General features: G+C 42.7%; 1 protein-coding gene across 9 annotated transcripts in view; it reads left to right on the top strand.

The window, feature by feature from the left end:
• Nucleotides 1-14,670, top strand: part of MLLT10 (MLLT10 histone lysine methyltransferase DOT1L cofactor) — a 233,769-nt gene that overhangs the window by 83,196 nt on the left and 135,903 nt on the right. For all 9 annotated transcript variants that reach the window (XM_034760295.1, XM_034760293.1, XM_034760296.1 and 6 more), the window contains one exon: nucleotides 3,580-3,683. In XM_034760295.1, the coding sequence (XP_034616186.1) occupies nucleotides 3,580-3,683 (104 nt within the window). The remainder of the gene's footprint in view (nucleotides 1-3,579; nucleotides 3,684-14,670) is intronic.

Raw genomic sequence — 14,670 nt, 5'->3', positions numbered from 1 at the left:
TAAAATCTTAATTGGGGTCAGGGAGAGGTCGAACTAATATATGGACAGTTGAATTGACTTTGCAAAGTCCTGGGCTACTACCACATGAAGGGAACTTGTATCTTTTGTGTCCTGTCTCTTGGTGCTATAGACTGAACAGAGTACTGGAGAAGTTCGGCTTGAGATTTGACTTTTAGCCCTTGAAGCAAAGGGAAAGTGTGGTGTGTTTGGTCGCTTTACGCCAAACTCAGAGTACTCAGAGTTTTTATGGCTAGTGTGTAGGAAGAGTTGAATTATGCTGAACTTGTTATAAATTGTAGCTAATCTATGGCATTGTTTTGTAAACCTGTTTATAATGCAGTTCTTCAGTCATTTATCATGTTGTAAATAGTTTGGCCATTTAGTTTGGTCATTAGTTTAAATGGTGCTTAGGCACAATTTTTAAATGTAGTTCAAAGTCCTAAATAGACAGGACCTATATCCATACTGAATAGATGTTTGTATAATTTCTTTTACTGGGATTTATTTAAGGAAAAACAACTAGAATAATGCTTAGAAAATTTCTGGGCAGTAAAGTAATACAGTAGTAGCTGGATCTTGTGTCTTACGGATTTTGCTAGAACTTAAGTTTTCTGTTAATGGAAATGTTCAAACAAAACAAAGGATTTACTATCAAAGTACATTTCAAAAGCAAGAAAACTTGTTAGATGGTGACCTTGCTTTTTCTTAACAGCAAGTGATCTCAGGTACTATGTGAACTGTAATCTTGATGTACTTGGTGAGTGAGATAAGGAATTGGTAAAATCATTTCCAGATCAGAGGCCCCTCAACTAGTTCTTGTCTAGACTAGGATTTAAGGTGTGATGTTAGCTAATTATGCTTTTTAAAAGTCTAGTGGAGACCAAACACATGGCCTTGTCTACACTTGATTCTGTAAAACATTTTAATTTGAATGCTACCTAATATATGCTAATAGCACACCTTAAATTCTAGTCCAGACAAGACCATAAAAAGCCGTTCTATCCTTAACTCAGAATTTCATTGATTTATTAGTCTTTATCTACTGTATTTTGTTTTAGTTTGTATATTTTTCTGGATTTTTTATGTTCACCTCTTTTTATACACTTTTTTCTTAAATTGTACCTCCATTATATTTGCCCCCATATTTCTCATTTATTCCCTTTTGCTCCACTCAAGTGTAGTCATACGTAAGCATTAGTGTGATTTCCTTTTCTTCAATGTAAATATATGATATAGTTTAAATAAAGGAGATATTGAAAAACAGAAGCAAACAAAAGTTGCTTCCCATCCTTTTTCTGCTGGGGGAAGAGGGAGTGCAAAAGGGACAGTTTGTGTGGGCCCACATTTGAGAGTCCCCCAAAACCAAGTGATGATAGGATCCAGCATGCAGGGTCATAGTGCCACTTGGGTTTGGCCTGACCTGGCCTTCCCTGTATCACAGAGGAGGGGCAAGTGAAACCTGAGTGGTGCTGCAGCCTATGCACCAGGACGCAATGCCACTCACTGAAATTTGGCTTGGCAGTGCCTCTGTCAAAATGGCCTTGTACTGCCCCGTGTGCATGTGAGAATTTTGTTTTTATGGCCATCTTTTATTTTTGGTGTGTCCAAATCAGAGGATGCTTCCATGAAGGATTTCTAGTTGAAATCGTTTTCATTTTGTTTATGCAACAGATTGGGTCCTACCAAATTCACAGTCCATTTTGGTCAATTTCACAGTCGTAGGATTTTAAAAATCGTAAATTTCATGATTTCAGCTATTTTAATCTGAAATTCCATGGTGGTGTAATTGTAGGGGTACTGACCCAAAAAGGAGTTGTGGGGCAGGTCACAAGGTTATTGTAGGGGGTGTTGCAGTACTGCTACCCTTACTTCTGCGCTGCTGGTGGTGGTGGTGCTGCCCTTAGAGCTGGGCAGCTAGAGAGTTGCAGTTGCTGGCCAGGAGCCCAGCTCTGAAGGCAGAGCCGCCATCAGCAGTAGCGCAGAAGTAAAGCTGGCATGGTATGGTATTGCCAACCTTATTTCTGTGCTGCTGTCTGAAGAGCTGGGCCCTCAGTCAGCAGCTGCTGCTCTCTGGCCACCCAGCTCTGAAGGCAGTGCAGAATTAAGGTGGCAATATCGCAACCCCCCTAAAATAACCTTGCGACCGCCCTGCAACTCCCTTTTGGTTCAGGACTCCCAATTTGAGAAACGCTGGTCTCCTCTGTGAAATCTGTATAGTATAGGCTATAGACCGGATTTCACGGGGAGACCAGATTTCACAGTCGGTCACCCAGTTTTCATGGCTGTGAATTTGGTAGTGCCCTAGCAATAGGCTGCAACTATACTATAAACATAGAACAGCAGAATCTCTTAATTTACACTTCATTAATCAGCACACCCCAATATTTATATGATAAAAAAACAGTTGTTTCACACACTTCTCACCAAAGCTTTAATTAGGAGAAGCTATAGTGAAGTCCACTATAATTAAGCCTTCATTATTTTAGAAAATACATTGTAGCTTGTGTACTAATATATTAAGTATTTATAATTACAATTACAAACACACCTGTCAAATAATGAAATATATTTTGATGGATTATTTTTGTTCTTTTTGATTATTCACTTAATTGATAATTTGCAAAATTAAATAAATTGCTATAGGTCTCTCTAATTACTGTGCATTCGGTGAGATTCTGTAATGACATTTTTAGAAATCTGAAAATCTGCTTTAAATCTAACTTGTTCTTTGGCCTTTCAAATGAGTTTAGGATCCTGAATTAAACTCAATTTAAACAAGGTTCCAGCTAGACTAGTTTCTAACCAGGTGGTTATAAGGCTGTACTGTTTTAGACTCATATTTAAATAAAAACTGTGTTGAATAGCATTATTAAACTTGGTTAAAGGCCTTTGAACCTCATGTAGGCTTGGAGACATATTGTGAGACTTCTGAAAATCTATTTCCACTTATTTGTATGTAAATATGCATTGCATAAAATTATTAAGCTTAACTTTAAATAGGAAGCTTCTCTGGACATACACTAGGGTGTCCTACTTGTTTATATGGTATCTAGCATAATTAGACATTGATCCTGACTGGAATTTCTAAGTGCTACTACGATACTGCTACTAATAACTATATTTATAAGCAAACATATGAGAGTAATTCAGTGATTTGAAGGAATGAACACAGGGTTGGGGAGTTCGGAAAATCTTGATTTCTAATCACGTGTTAGCCATTGGCTGTTTGGCCATTAGACAAGTTGTTTAAGTTCTCTGCATCAGTATTCCCCATCTTTAAAATTAGAATAATAGTGAATTAGGATAATACAGAGGTGGTGTGTAGATTTAGTTAATTTAATGTTTATACAGCACTTAGAAAAGGTAAAGTGCTATGCAAATCCTAAACAGTGTATATAACAATCTGCTTTAAAAAATTGTGATTAGGCTGTGTAAAGGAGTCCTCAAGTAAGCTTGACTACAAGATTGAGAAAATCAATTTGTCCTTGTAGCACATCAAATAAAATACCTCGTGTGAGTAACACAAAAATAATTTGGGTACTTTGTATGATATGTGAATACTTTTTTTTTCTTTAATAGACGTGCTATATTTGTGATGAACAAGGCAGAGAAAGCAAAGCAGCAACTGGTGCTTGCATGACATGTAACAAACATGGATGTCGACAAGCTTTCCATGTAACATGGTAAGTATATATTATTATGTAATGTGCCAGAAATCCTTAAAAAAAAAAAAAACCTGGAGAACACAGTGCCAAAATGAACAAACAGTTTATTCCTGGTATTTCTGAGGCTAGGTCTACACTTGAGGGAGGCGGGGGGGCGGGGTCGATCCTATTCGACTTACCCCGCTGTGAGGACGGCAGCAAATCGACCGCCGCGGCTCCCCCGTCGACAGCGCTTACTCCTCCTGACGAGGTGGGAGTACGAGCGTCGATTCGGGGATCGATTTATCCGTCTAGATGAGACCCGATAAATCGATCCCCGAGAGATGGATTTCTACCCGCCGATCCAGGTGAGTAATGTAGACTAATACTGTGGCACCTTAGTGAGAGACCAGGCTTAATGCTGGATTTTTTTCTCATTGAAATGAGTGCCGTTTTTTCTGGCTAAATATGGCAAATTTTATAGGGCAACATTACATGCCATAAACACATTTTAGAGGCCAGAGTCAACCAGTGTTTTATAAGATGCTAGAAATAATGCAGAGAATCGTTCTTTTTCAAACGATGATCCTTATGTGTATTCCACTGTGGATGTGCACATGTGCTCGACGAAAAGATCCTTGTTAGCAGTGTCCATTAGTCTGTACCTGTATCCCTCTCTGCTTCTCATTCTCTGAACTGAGGGCATAAGGGGTGGTGGAGACTGACCACCTCTTCAATTCCTTTCTGCTGCTTGGGGTGTGAGATGGAACCTCTTCAGTGTCCGCAGAAGTTGCTAGTTGCTTGTGCGTTGAACTGTAAATATTTGTAAATACATTTTAGATAATTTTTGTAGTTAATTAGTGTAATTATTAATAGGGCTTAGGTCTCTCCCTCCTCCTGCCTCTCCACCAGGGTGACTAGGCCCAAGATCCTGGAATTCAAGACCTATGTTTCCTGCCTCCTGGGCCTTCCTTGTCAGTAACGACCACCTCAGATGCCTCTGCTGCCTTGGGGAAGCTCACATCCCATTCAAAGGCGCTATTAACTGATCCTTTCCAAGCTGAACCCGTCAAGCCTCTTAGTGCAGGCTTCAGAGATTCCTGATGGATTGTGCTATGAGGCCCCAGTCCAACCCTGGTTTGTCAGACTCCCCTGTATATTGGTTGGAGTCACCAAGGAGCGCCCTTCCAAAAACTGAGATCTCTGGCTCTGGGGCTAATAAGAGTAGAGCTAAAGACTCCTCCAAACAGGCATGAGGAGGATAGAAAACACTCTTGCAAGAAGCTAGAGAAATCTTCCTCAGTTTCTCATCCAAGAAGAGGACCTCTTCTCCAACACCTTCCAAGTTGGGTGAGACTCTGCACCCAGGATACGAGAGCGTCAGGAGCTCACAGGGAGCATGGTACTGGTCTCCTAGCTCCAGAGAGCAGGAATGCCCTGAAACCAGCATTAACAACAAACAGGACTGTCCCCAGCATCAGCAAGAGAGAAACGGTATGGATGTTGCCCACATTGATAGTACTGTTGCACCATGTTAAGGAGTTGTCAGTACCAAAGACCACAATGAGACCAACACCGCCAGTGCAGTATACTCCATCCTCTTTCTTCTGAGAAGGATGCTCTGCCCCTGAGGACATTGCTCTCCAGGAGAACTTCATGGAGATGTTCCTGTAGGATTTCTGCTCCATCCCCAGACACGTTAACAGACTTTTCCAGTAGCTATACTGGCCGCGAATGCATCCCAAATCTTTAGGGCAAATTAATCATTGAACACGCTTGCTTTTAAACCCTGTATTATATTTACAAAGGTACATTCACCGGAAGTGCCTTCTCTGGCTTCGTGGTCCGGGAGCCCGCCTTGGGAGGGTTCAGATGGTATTGGCTCCAGGGTGATGAACAGTTCCTGGCTGTTGGGGAGAAGGGATTCTCTGCTTGCCTGCTGTGTGCGATCCTCAACCACCTCCTCCTCCTCCTCCTCCTCATCTTCATCCACAAAATCCTCCTCCCTGTTGTATGAGACTCCCCCTTTGCAGGTGTCCACGGACAGTGGTGGGGGTAGTGGTAGGGGCTCCCTCTAGAATTGCATGCAGCTCATCATAGAAGCAGCATGTATGGGGCTCTGACCCGGAGCGACAGTTTGCCTCCTTTGTTTTTTGATAGGTTTGCCTGAGCTCCTTAATTTTCACGCGGCACTGCTGTGTGTCCCTGTTGTAGGCTCTGCCCATCATGCCCTTGGAGATTTTGGCATATATATTGGCATTTCGTCTTTTGGAACGGAGTTCTGCCTGCACAAATTCTTCTCCCCATACAGCGATCAGATCCAGTACCTCCCATTAGCTCCATGCTGGAGCTCTTTTGTGATTCTGGGACTGCATGGTCACCTGTGCTGATCAGCTCGCCACGCTGGCCAAACAGGAAATGAAATTCAAAAGTTCCCAGGGCTTTTCCTGTCTACCTGGCCAGTGCATCTGAGTTGAGAGTGCTGTCCAGAGCGGTCACAATGGAGCACTCTGGGATAGCTCTCAGATCCCAATACCGTCGAATTGCGTCCACACTACCCCAAATTCGACCCAGTGAGGTCAATTTTAGCGCTAAATCCCTCATCGGGGAGGAGTACAGAAATCGATTTTAAGAGCCCTTTAAGTCGACAAAACAGGCTTGGTCGTGTGGATGGGTGCAGGGTTAAATCGATGTAACGCTGCTAAATTTGACCTAAACTCATAGTGTAGGCCAGGGCTAAGTGACAACACTCCATTCGCTGGGCATCTACACTCCAGCACTATGGAGGAAATGGCACAGATCTCATTCATACAAGCAGTGATCGGTACCAGCTACATCACAGAATTTCTCTCTTTTCCCCCTCCAGAATCCAGAATTTCTCCCTCTTTTCCCTGTCCCTCTTCAGGGACCCTTCTCATGAGAGGATGAGAGTCAAGAAGTAGACTCCCCATTCCATCTTGGAGTGACAGAACCAGTACGATTTCAACACGGGGAAAAGGGATTTTACTTGAAATAATTCTCATCTCCCCCATGAAAGCAGAATGGTTTTCAGATGGTTGAATGTTTTCATCCGATGATTAATGTTCAGGATGGTCATCCTGACCGTAACAATTCCCTCACTGAACAAGGGTTCACATCTTTCAATTTGGAGGATGTCTACCTTGACATAGACATCCATCTGTTACACAAAATATTCCTGAGAGTCACTGTAGGGCAATACAGAATGTTCCCCTTCGGCCTTGCACTAAGGGTATTCACAAAGGGAATATTGGCAGCGACAGCCTGCTTTTGCCGCTAAGGCTCATTGGTTTTTCCCTACCTCAGCAACTGGTTACTGGTGGGAAATCTTGTGAGGAGGTACAGATAGCAACTTTCTGCATTCATTGGGACTTCAGCTAAACGCAGAAAAGTCCATTTTAGTTCCCACACAAACTGTACATTTTATTTAGGCAACCCTGGATTCTGTCAGTGTCAAAGCTTACCTGCCTCAGCATAGCTTCCAATCTGTAAATTACCTTGTCTACTAGCTTTAACTGAGTCCATACATGTCAGTTCACACTTGTTTCATCCTTCTAGGTCACATGGCTTTGTGTACTTACGTGATACCCTTCATAAGACTTTGCCTTCTGTGTCTGCAGGCTTGGTTATGGCTAGGCTATGTGCTGAGCGAGCAAACAGTCTGAACAAATTAGTTTTGATTCCCTCTCCCCCTTCTGAGTACCAGCTTCTTCTCAGGATGCTTTTCATCCTCCTCCACTTACTAAGAGACTGATCACAGATGATTCCTTAATAGGGTGGCAAGGCCATCTGGATGAACATGTAATACAAAGTACATGGACTCCCCAAGAATCCCAATTGCACATAAATCTTCTGGAGTTACTATTCATTTAAACTCCGCAGGTCCGAATCATGCCTTACAACCTCGTAACAGTGTTCTACTTCAACAAACAAGGGGGGAACAAGGTCTTCCCCTCTTTGTATAGAAGTGGTCAATCTTTGGAACTGGTATATTCATCACCAGATCACCCTCTTGGCAGTGCATCTTCCAGAATACACAAGAAGTTAGCAGACCGCCTCAGTAGGCACTTCTCCAGGGACCACGAATGGGAACTACAAGATTCGGTGGTTCAGAACATTTTGACAATGGGGATCCCCCTCTTATAATCTCTTTTCATCTCAGGAGAACAGACAGTGCCCAATCTACTGTTCTGGGTGGCTCAAGGTCAGGGCTCCAAAGGAGACGAGTTTCTAGTTCTATGCTTAAGACAAATAACGTGCCTTCCCACCCATTCCATTCTGACCTTGGGTCCTGAGAAAGATCAAGCAAGAAGGAGTGTTGATGATCCTGATTGCTTTCAGGTGGCCCAGACATTTTGTTTCCCAATATTCCCCAGGTGTCAGCATGTCCATGCATCTGTATCCGACTGTTCCTGGCTCTATTAACCTAGGACAAAGGCAAGATCAAGCATCCCAATCCGGCATCCCTCCACCTAACAGCATGTCATTTGAATGAGCGAGTAACCTAGAAAGACATGCTTAGAAGTGGTTCAATCCATCCTTTACAACAGTAGGAAGGAGTCCACAAGAAAGTACAACATGGCAAAATGGAAAACGTTTTCAATCTGTGTCACCATTATTGGATAACACCAGTGGATTCTCACATCCCTGTCATCTTGGAATCGCTCCTATCCTTAAAAACTTCAGGTCTGTGGGTGCACTTAGGAGCTATCAGCACTTGTCACCCTCTGGTTGACAACCACTCTATCTTCACCCATCCTCTGACCGTATGTTTTCTAATGGACATTGTTAGACGTTTTCCCTGATGCTGAACTCTACCTGGACTTGGGATTTCAGTCTAGTCCTGTCAGCATGAAGGAAGACTCTGTTTGAATCCATAGCACACCTGTTGATGAAGGTTGCTTTTCTGTTGGCCATCATGTCAGCCAAAAGAGTAGGTGAGCTGGGGGCCCTTATGGCTGATCTACCTTACATGGTCTTCCATAGGGATAAAGTCTTCCTGATATTACACTCAAAATACACCCCGAGGTGATCTTAGAATTCCATCTAAATCACACTATTCACTTATTTGTCTTCTTCCCAAGGTCGTATGCCACCAGTGAGAATAGAAACCTTCACTCTGTATGTGTCTGAGGAATGGCATTCTACCTGCAGAGGACTAAATCCTTTAGGAAATCACCTATTTGTTGTTTGTGTTCTTTGCACAATATATAAGAGAAGAAGCAATCTTGTCCCAAAGACTATTCAGATGGATTTCAGGTTGCATCCTGCTCTGTTACAAGCAGATAGGGACCTCTCCTCCGCAAGGGATCAGAGCCCACTTGACTAGAGCACAGGCTGCATCACTAGCCTCACTCCAAGAGGTTGTTCTGGAAATCTGTAAAGCGGCACAATGTGTGATTCTGTTCAGGCTTTCATGAGACATTATGCCCTAAGCATTATGCAGGTATCTACTGCTGACTCATCCTTCGGCAGAGGTGGTACAGCAGGGGTCCTTGCACCCTCCTTCTCAATGAATATGGCTTGTGAATCACTCCCAGTGGAGTACACATAAGGAACAACACTTGAAGAAGAAAGGTAGGTTATTTACCTTCCAGTAACTGGGATTCTTCAAGATGTGTGGTCCTTATCTGTATTCCATTACTTGCCCTCTTTCCCCTCTGCAGCAGAGCCTTATACTAGGTTATTCATAGTAGAAAGGTACCGGAGAAAGAGTTTGTACACACCACACCTTATGCCGTTGGTTTGGAATGTGAGGAGAGATGAAGGGGCACAGGCATGAACCAACAGTCAGGGCTAGCAAATTTCTTCTAGTCTCAAGTGCATGGAGAACGTGTGCACCCCCACTGGAATAAAGATAGGGACCATACATCTTGAAGAGCCAGTTACTGGAATGTAAATAATCTTTCTTTTCCACTTCCAGTTTAGCTTATTGAAGCTTTACTTTGAGCAGTCTCAACTATCAAAGGATAACTTGTATATACAGTTTATTCAAAACCGCAACAAATTATGAAAAATTTTCTCGAGTTTATATATTGTGTATTTAAATTCTTGCTGCATCTATTCTGCTGTAGCATATTGTCTAGATGCAAATTCTCTGGTTTTATCCTCTTTCTTTAAGCAGTGCAGCATTATGTTTCAGCATTCATCATTTGTTTGTGTGTGCCAGTCCACAGTGCAATTGCAATATTTTGCCAAATCAGTGAAATGTTATTTAACTAGCCTAAGATGAATTATACTTTTTTCTCAGTCCAGTCAAGCTCATTTTTCATATGTATCTTATTTTTCATGGTGAACAGTCAATTTCAAGTTTTCTTTGAGCATGAAAATAATCCTTAAGGCTTGCTCCTGAAAACATTTATACATGAGTAACTTCAACCATGCACATAGTCCCATTAACTCACTGGGATTACTGGCATGCCTTCAGTTTCCTTCAGTTTCTCATGTGGATAAGTGTTTGCAGGACAAGAACCTTAGTTATATTTTGTACTTCCAGTTCCTTTATCATTCATTGTTCCTCTTCTTCCCTCCTCCTCACCCCCCGAAGCCCAATTTATAAAATGAATGCCAGGAAACAACATATTTCTATGTAAAAAATGTGTTCATGCCTTTCCTAATCCTGGTGCTTTTTGGTATTCCGTGATTAGATATGTAAACAGATATGTGAAGTAGCATGATACTTAATCAAAGGGGCTGGAATTATGTTCTTGGTCAACTCCAGGTTCTACTGGTGTTGCGGGGGACACATAACTTTTGTAAAATGGAGGGAATATGAAATAATACGGGGTAAATAAAGAGAGATAAAGCTAGTTTTGTGATTTCTGGGCTAATTAAAAGGAGGGTTGAAAAGAAAAATTGGGGTTTGTATAGCTTTGTTCCTTGAGTGTTTGCACATGTCCATTCCACTTCAGGTGTTTGCGCACTAGTGCACTGGAGCCAGAGAACTTCTTCCGATAGTTGTACCCACTGGGGCAGCGCATCTACCCTCTATGCTCTGGTGCTGCTAGCTGAGAGTCTAAAGGGCATAGTTGCTCCAACTCTCCTCAGTTCCTTCTCACTGCCCAGGGTTGGTAGTTGGAGCGTGAGTGAGTGCTTCTCTGTCCTTACCTTTCTCCTGTAGATCTTGTCTAAAGATATATTTTCTTGTATATAGTTCTTTAGCTTAGTTAAATTAGTTAGGTTGTAGTAGTACCCTATAAAAAGTTTCCTTTATACTCATTTTTTGTTCATTTTTGTTTTTTTCTCAAGCTTTGGCTTGGTACGGGGGCATGCTGAAATGCCTGGCTTTCAAATGCTTTTCTGGTTGTAAGTCCATGCCAGTCAGCAGGCTGCACTCCAGCTGTTCAAAGTGCACAGGGGAGTGTCAAATTATGCATAAGTGCCCTATTTGCAGAGTGTTTAAGACCCAAATGAAGAAGCTGAGGGAGGTCCAACTTCAACACATCTTAATGGAGCATTGTGTCCTCACTTGGTGCATACCCATTCAGTACATGGGGTTTTGGACTTGACTCCTTTCCAGAGTGTGCTGCTTGACTCAGCGGCTTCCCTGTATTGAAGGGAGCAAGAGAGAAGACACCACTCTGTCCCTGGTACCATGTAAGCACCAGGAGAATTCTAGCACCTGTATTTCCTTGGCCAGAAGAAGTCTTCCTCTTTGTGGGCTAAGTCTCCTTGGAACTCTCACAGAAGGAAGTTGGGTTCTGATGGTAGAGCAGTCATAGTGCGGTGGTACCATTGAAACTGATTCCATTGCCTAGACCTTCAATAGCATTGACTTCCTCCTTGGTGTGTGGCAGAGATGTTTGTGACCATCAGAGACCTTCTTTGTCTGTCAATACGGGACTTACCGCTGATGCAGGATGAGACTGCAGGCTGATGCAGGATGAGACTGCAGACTATTCCAGGCATGCAGACGCCAACTCCAGGTTCTACCTTGATACCTATATATAAGCACTGTCGATATCGAATCTGGCATCAGCACTGTCTGGTTTTGGTGCATTGGAATTTTGGACCAAAGACATGGCCATAGGAAAGCCCTGTATGCTACAACTGATACTGTCCATGTCTCCTCAGTCTCGTAACTGGCTTCTCTACCTGGTACTGCACCTCTTTGGCATTCTGATGCCAATTCATTGTCTGACTTTGAAGTGGTTTCTACAGGTTGAATTTCTATTTCAGAACGTCACGAGGTTCACCCTGTTCTTCATTGCATAGATCAAGATCTGAATACCATGATCGTTACAGTAGCTGGTCAAGAGACAGATTGCCATGGGGCTAGGCTCCAGTACCTTATCAAATGCAGCAGTGGCTCTTTTGAAATCTCTGAGGACTTCCTTCTGATTCCAGGGCTTCTTTTCCATGTTACCATGCTGCGAGATCCCCACAGAGATACAATTCCCAGTACTGATATCGGTACCCAGCAATCTGTGGAAGTTATTCAACTTGCTTCACATCCTCTGATGGAGGAGGTCTCATTACCACCAGAGCAGATACACACTGGTTCCTCTGCTCAATACTTCCTCCTGTTCTCTGGATGAGGCTATTGTGCCAGAGTTGTATCTCCAGTTGCAGATGACTACAAAACCTATCAGGGTCTATTGAAGATGGTGGCCACTGCCCTGTGAATGCAGGTTGAACTAGTCCAGGATTACCCTGACAAGCTAGAGGGCATTTTGTATTTCACAAGTCTTTTGAGAGCAGCTTTGCCTATTGATATGTCTATATTAGAGCCCTGGAAAATCCTTTGGCAGAGTCCTGCTTTTCTGACTCTTACGATTAAAGGAATTGAGAAAAGCTACATCATGTGGTGGCAGTGATTGAAAAGGCCAGAAAAGGGCATTTTCAATCAACTCCCAAAGTTAAGGATGCAAAGAAATTAGATTTATTTAGGGGATAGGTTTATTCATACTCAGGTTTACAGTTCAGGATTGTGACCCATTAGACTTTGTTGCCCTATTATGATTATTCAGTATGGGACTCAATGTACAAATGTACTGACAAGCTGCCAGATATGATGAATGAGTTCAAGGCTCTTTGAAATGAATCTGGTTGCTTGTACATCTTTGCAGGCTGCACTGGATGAGGCCGATTGGACTGCCTGTGTCATGGCAACAATGGTGATCATGTGTCATGCTTCCTGGCTTCAGTCATCAGGTTTACCTTCTGAAGTTTGGCAGACGATTGAGGGCTTGTCCGTCAAGGGCTCCAACTTTTTCTCTGAGAAAGACAGATGAAGCTCTGCATTCTCTTAAGGATTCAAGGGTGACCTTGAAATCCTTTAGCATTTACACTCCAGCCCCAAGAAGAAAGCATTTCTATCCTCAGACCCAACAGAGGTACTCTTTCTACCCGACTAAGCAGTCAGATCAATCCAGGAGTTGACAAAGGTCTCAGAAAAAGAGATTATTTCCTTCACCTCCATCTTCTGCTACCTCCAACCATCAGACTTCTTCCAACCTGTCTACTTGATTCCTTGACCGCAAATCACTCTATTTGATCTCCCCTCCCTTTGGCAGCCACTTGTCCCACTTCCTAAGGTCTTGGTCCCACATTAGAACCCACTTGTCTGTTGTAAGCACGATGGAACTGAGATAAACCCTGCAATTCACTTCTGTTCCCCCATCACTTTTCAGGGTCCACTCTCACAAAACTGTAACTAGTCCAAGAGTACAGTCTTTATTGCAGTTGGGCCCATAGAATAAGTGCCTCTTCAGCATCAGGGAAACGGATTCTCTTCTGGCTATTTTCTCATTCAAAAATCCAAGGAAAGCTTAAGACCTATTTTAAACCGGCAAAATCTCAACAATTACATAAAGAAGATAAAATTTTGTAATCCTAGCTTCTATTATCCCTTTCCTACCTCGCAACAACTTGTTCGCTGCCCTCGACGTAAAGGATGCATGTTTCCATATGACGTTACACCAGAGTCAGGAAGTTTCTAAGATTTGTTTTAGTAGCTGTTCATTATCAGTTCACGGTCTCCCTCTTTAGGCTGTCCTCAGGACCCTGAGTATTCACAACATGTGTGGCGGTGGTGGCAGCACACATCAAAAAGGCAGGATTTCACGTGTACCGGTATCTGGATGATTGGTTAGGCCAGGGTCAGTCCAGACAGCAAGTGAAGGGCAGTATTGAGAAGATGCCTTCCCTCTTAAATGTGTTGGGCCTGATAATCAACGATGAAAAGTCAGTTTTCCTCCCTGTAGAAAGAATTGAATATATAGGGGTGGCTCTCAATTTGACATCATCAAAGGCATACTTATCTCAGGCCAGATTTCAAGCAATTTTTGACCTGTGCTCACAGTTCAAGGTGTATTTCAGTATAACTGTAAGGAATTGCCTGAAACTTTTGTGCCACATAGTAGCTTGCACATACATGACTCAGTATGCCTGACTTGACTTCTGGGTCATGCAAAGGTGGTTGAAATCTGTCTACCATCCCTCTTGCAATCCACTGGATATGCTGACACATATCTGCAGCTATCTTGTCTTCCTGACACTGGTGGATGGTCTTTGACAATGTATGCACTGGAGTTCCCTTTGTTCTAACATTTTCCTCCATGACCTTAGTCACAGATGTGTCAGGTACCTCTTTGCCAAGAAACATTCTGGTCGTCCTGCATCCAGAATGGCATTTATCTTAAGGCTTTTCACTTCCCCAGATCTGAGAACTGTTTAGCTGACAATTTCATCAGATCATTCAGCAGAGATCATGAATGGTTTCTCAGGCCTGATTCACAAAGTGAATCAAAATTTTTGATTTACAAAAATTCACAAATTTTTCAGGTTTGGGGAATGCCAGAAGTGAGCCTGTTTACCACACAACAGAACAGGAAGTGTCACCAGTTTTGTTCAAGAGGAGGTCTTAGTCCATGGTCCATGATGGATGCTTTTCTATTATCATGGCAGGGGAAGTTTCTCTATGCTTTTCCTCCCATACCTTTGGTGCCCAGGGTACTGGGCAAACTCAGACAAGTTCATGCTGTTTTGATTTTTGATAGTGACAGCC

The sequence above is a fragment of the Trachemys scripta genome, chromosome 2, assembly GCF_013100865.1.
Source record: "Trachemys scripta elegans isolate TJP31775 chromosome 2, CAS_Tse_1.0, whole genome shotgun sequence".
In the NCBI taxonomy this organism is placed as follows: Eukaryota; Metazoa; Chordata; order Testudines; family Emydidae; genus Trachemys; species Trachemys scripta.
Note: the sequence above shows the minus strand (reverse complement) of the source record. Positions and strands in the feature narration are given on the sequence as shown.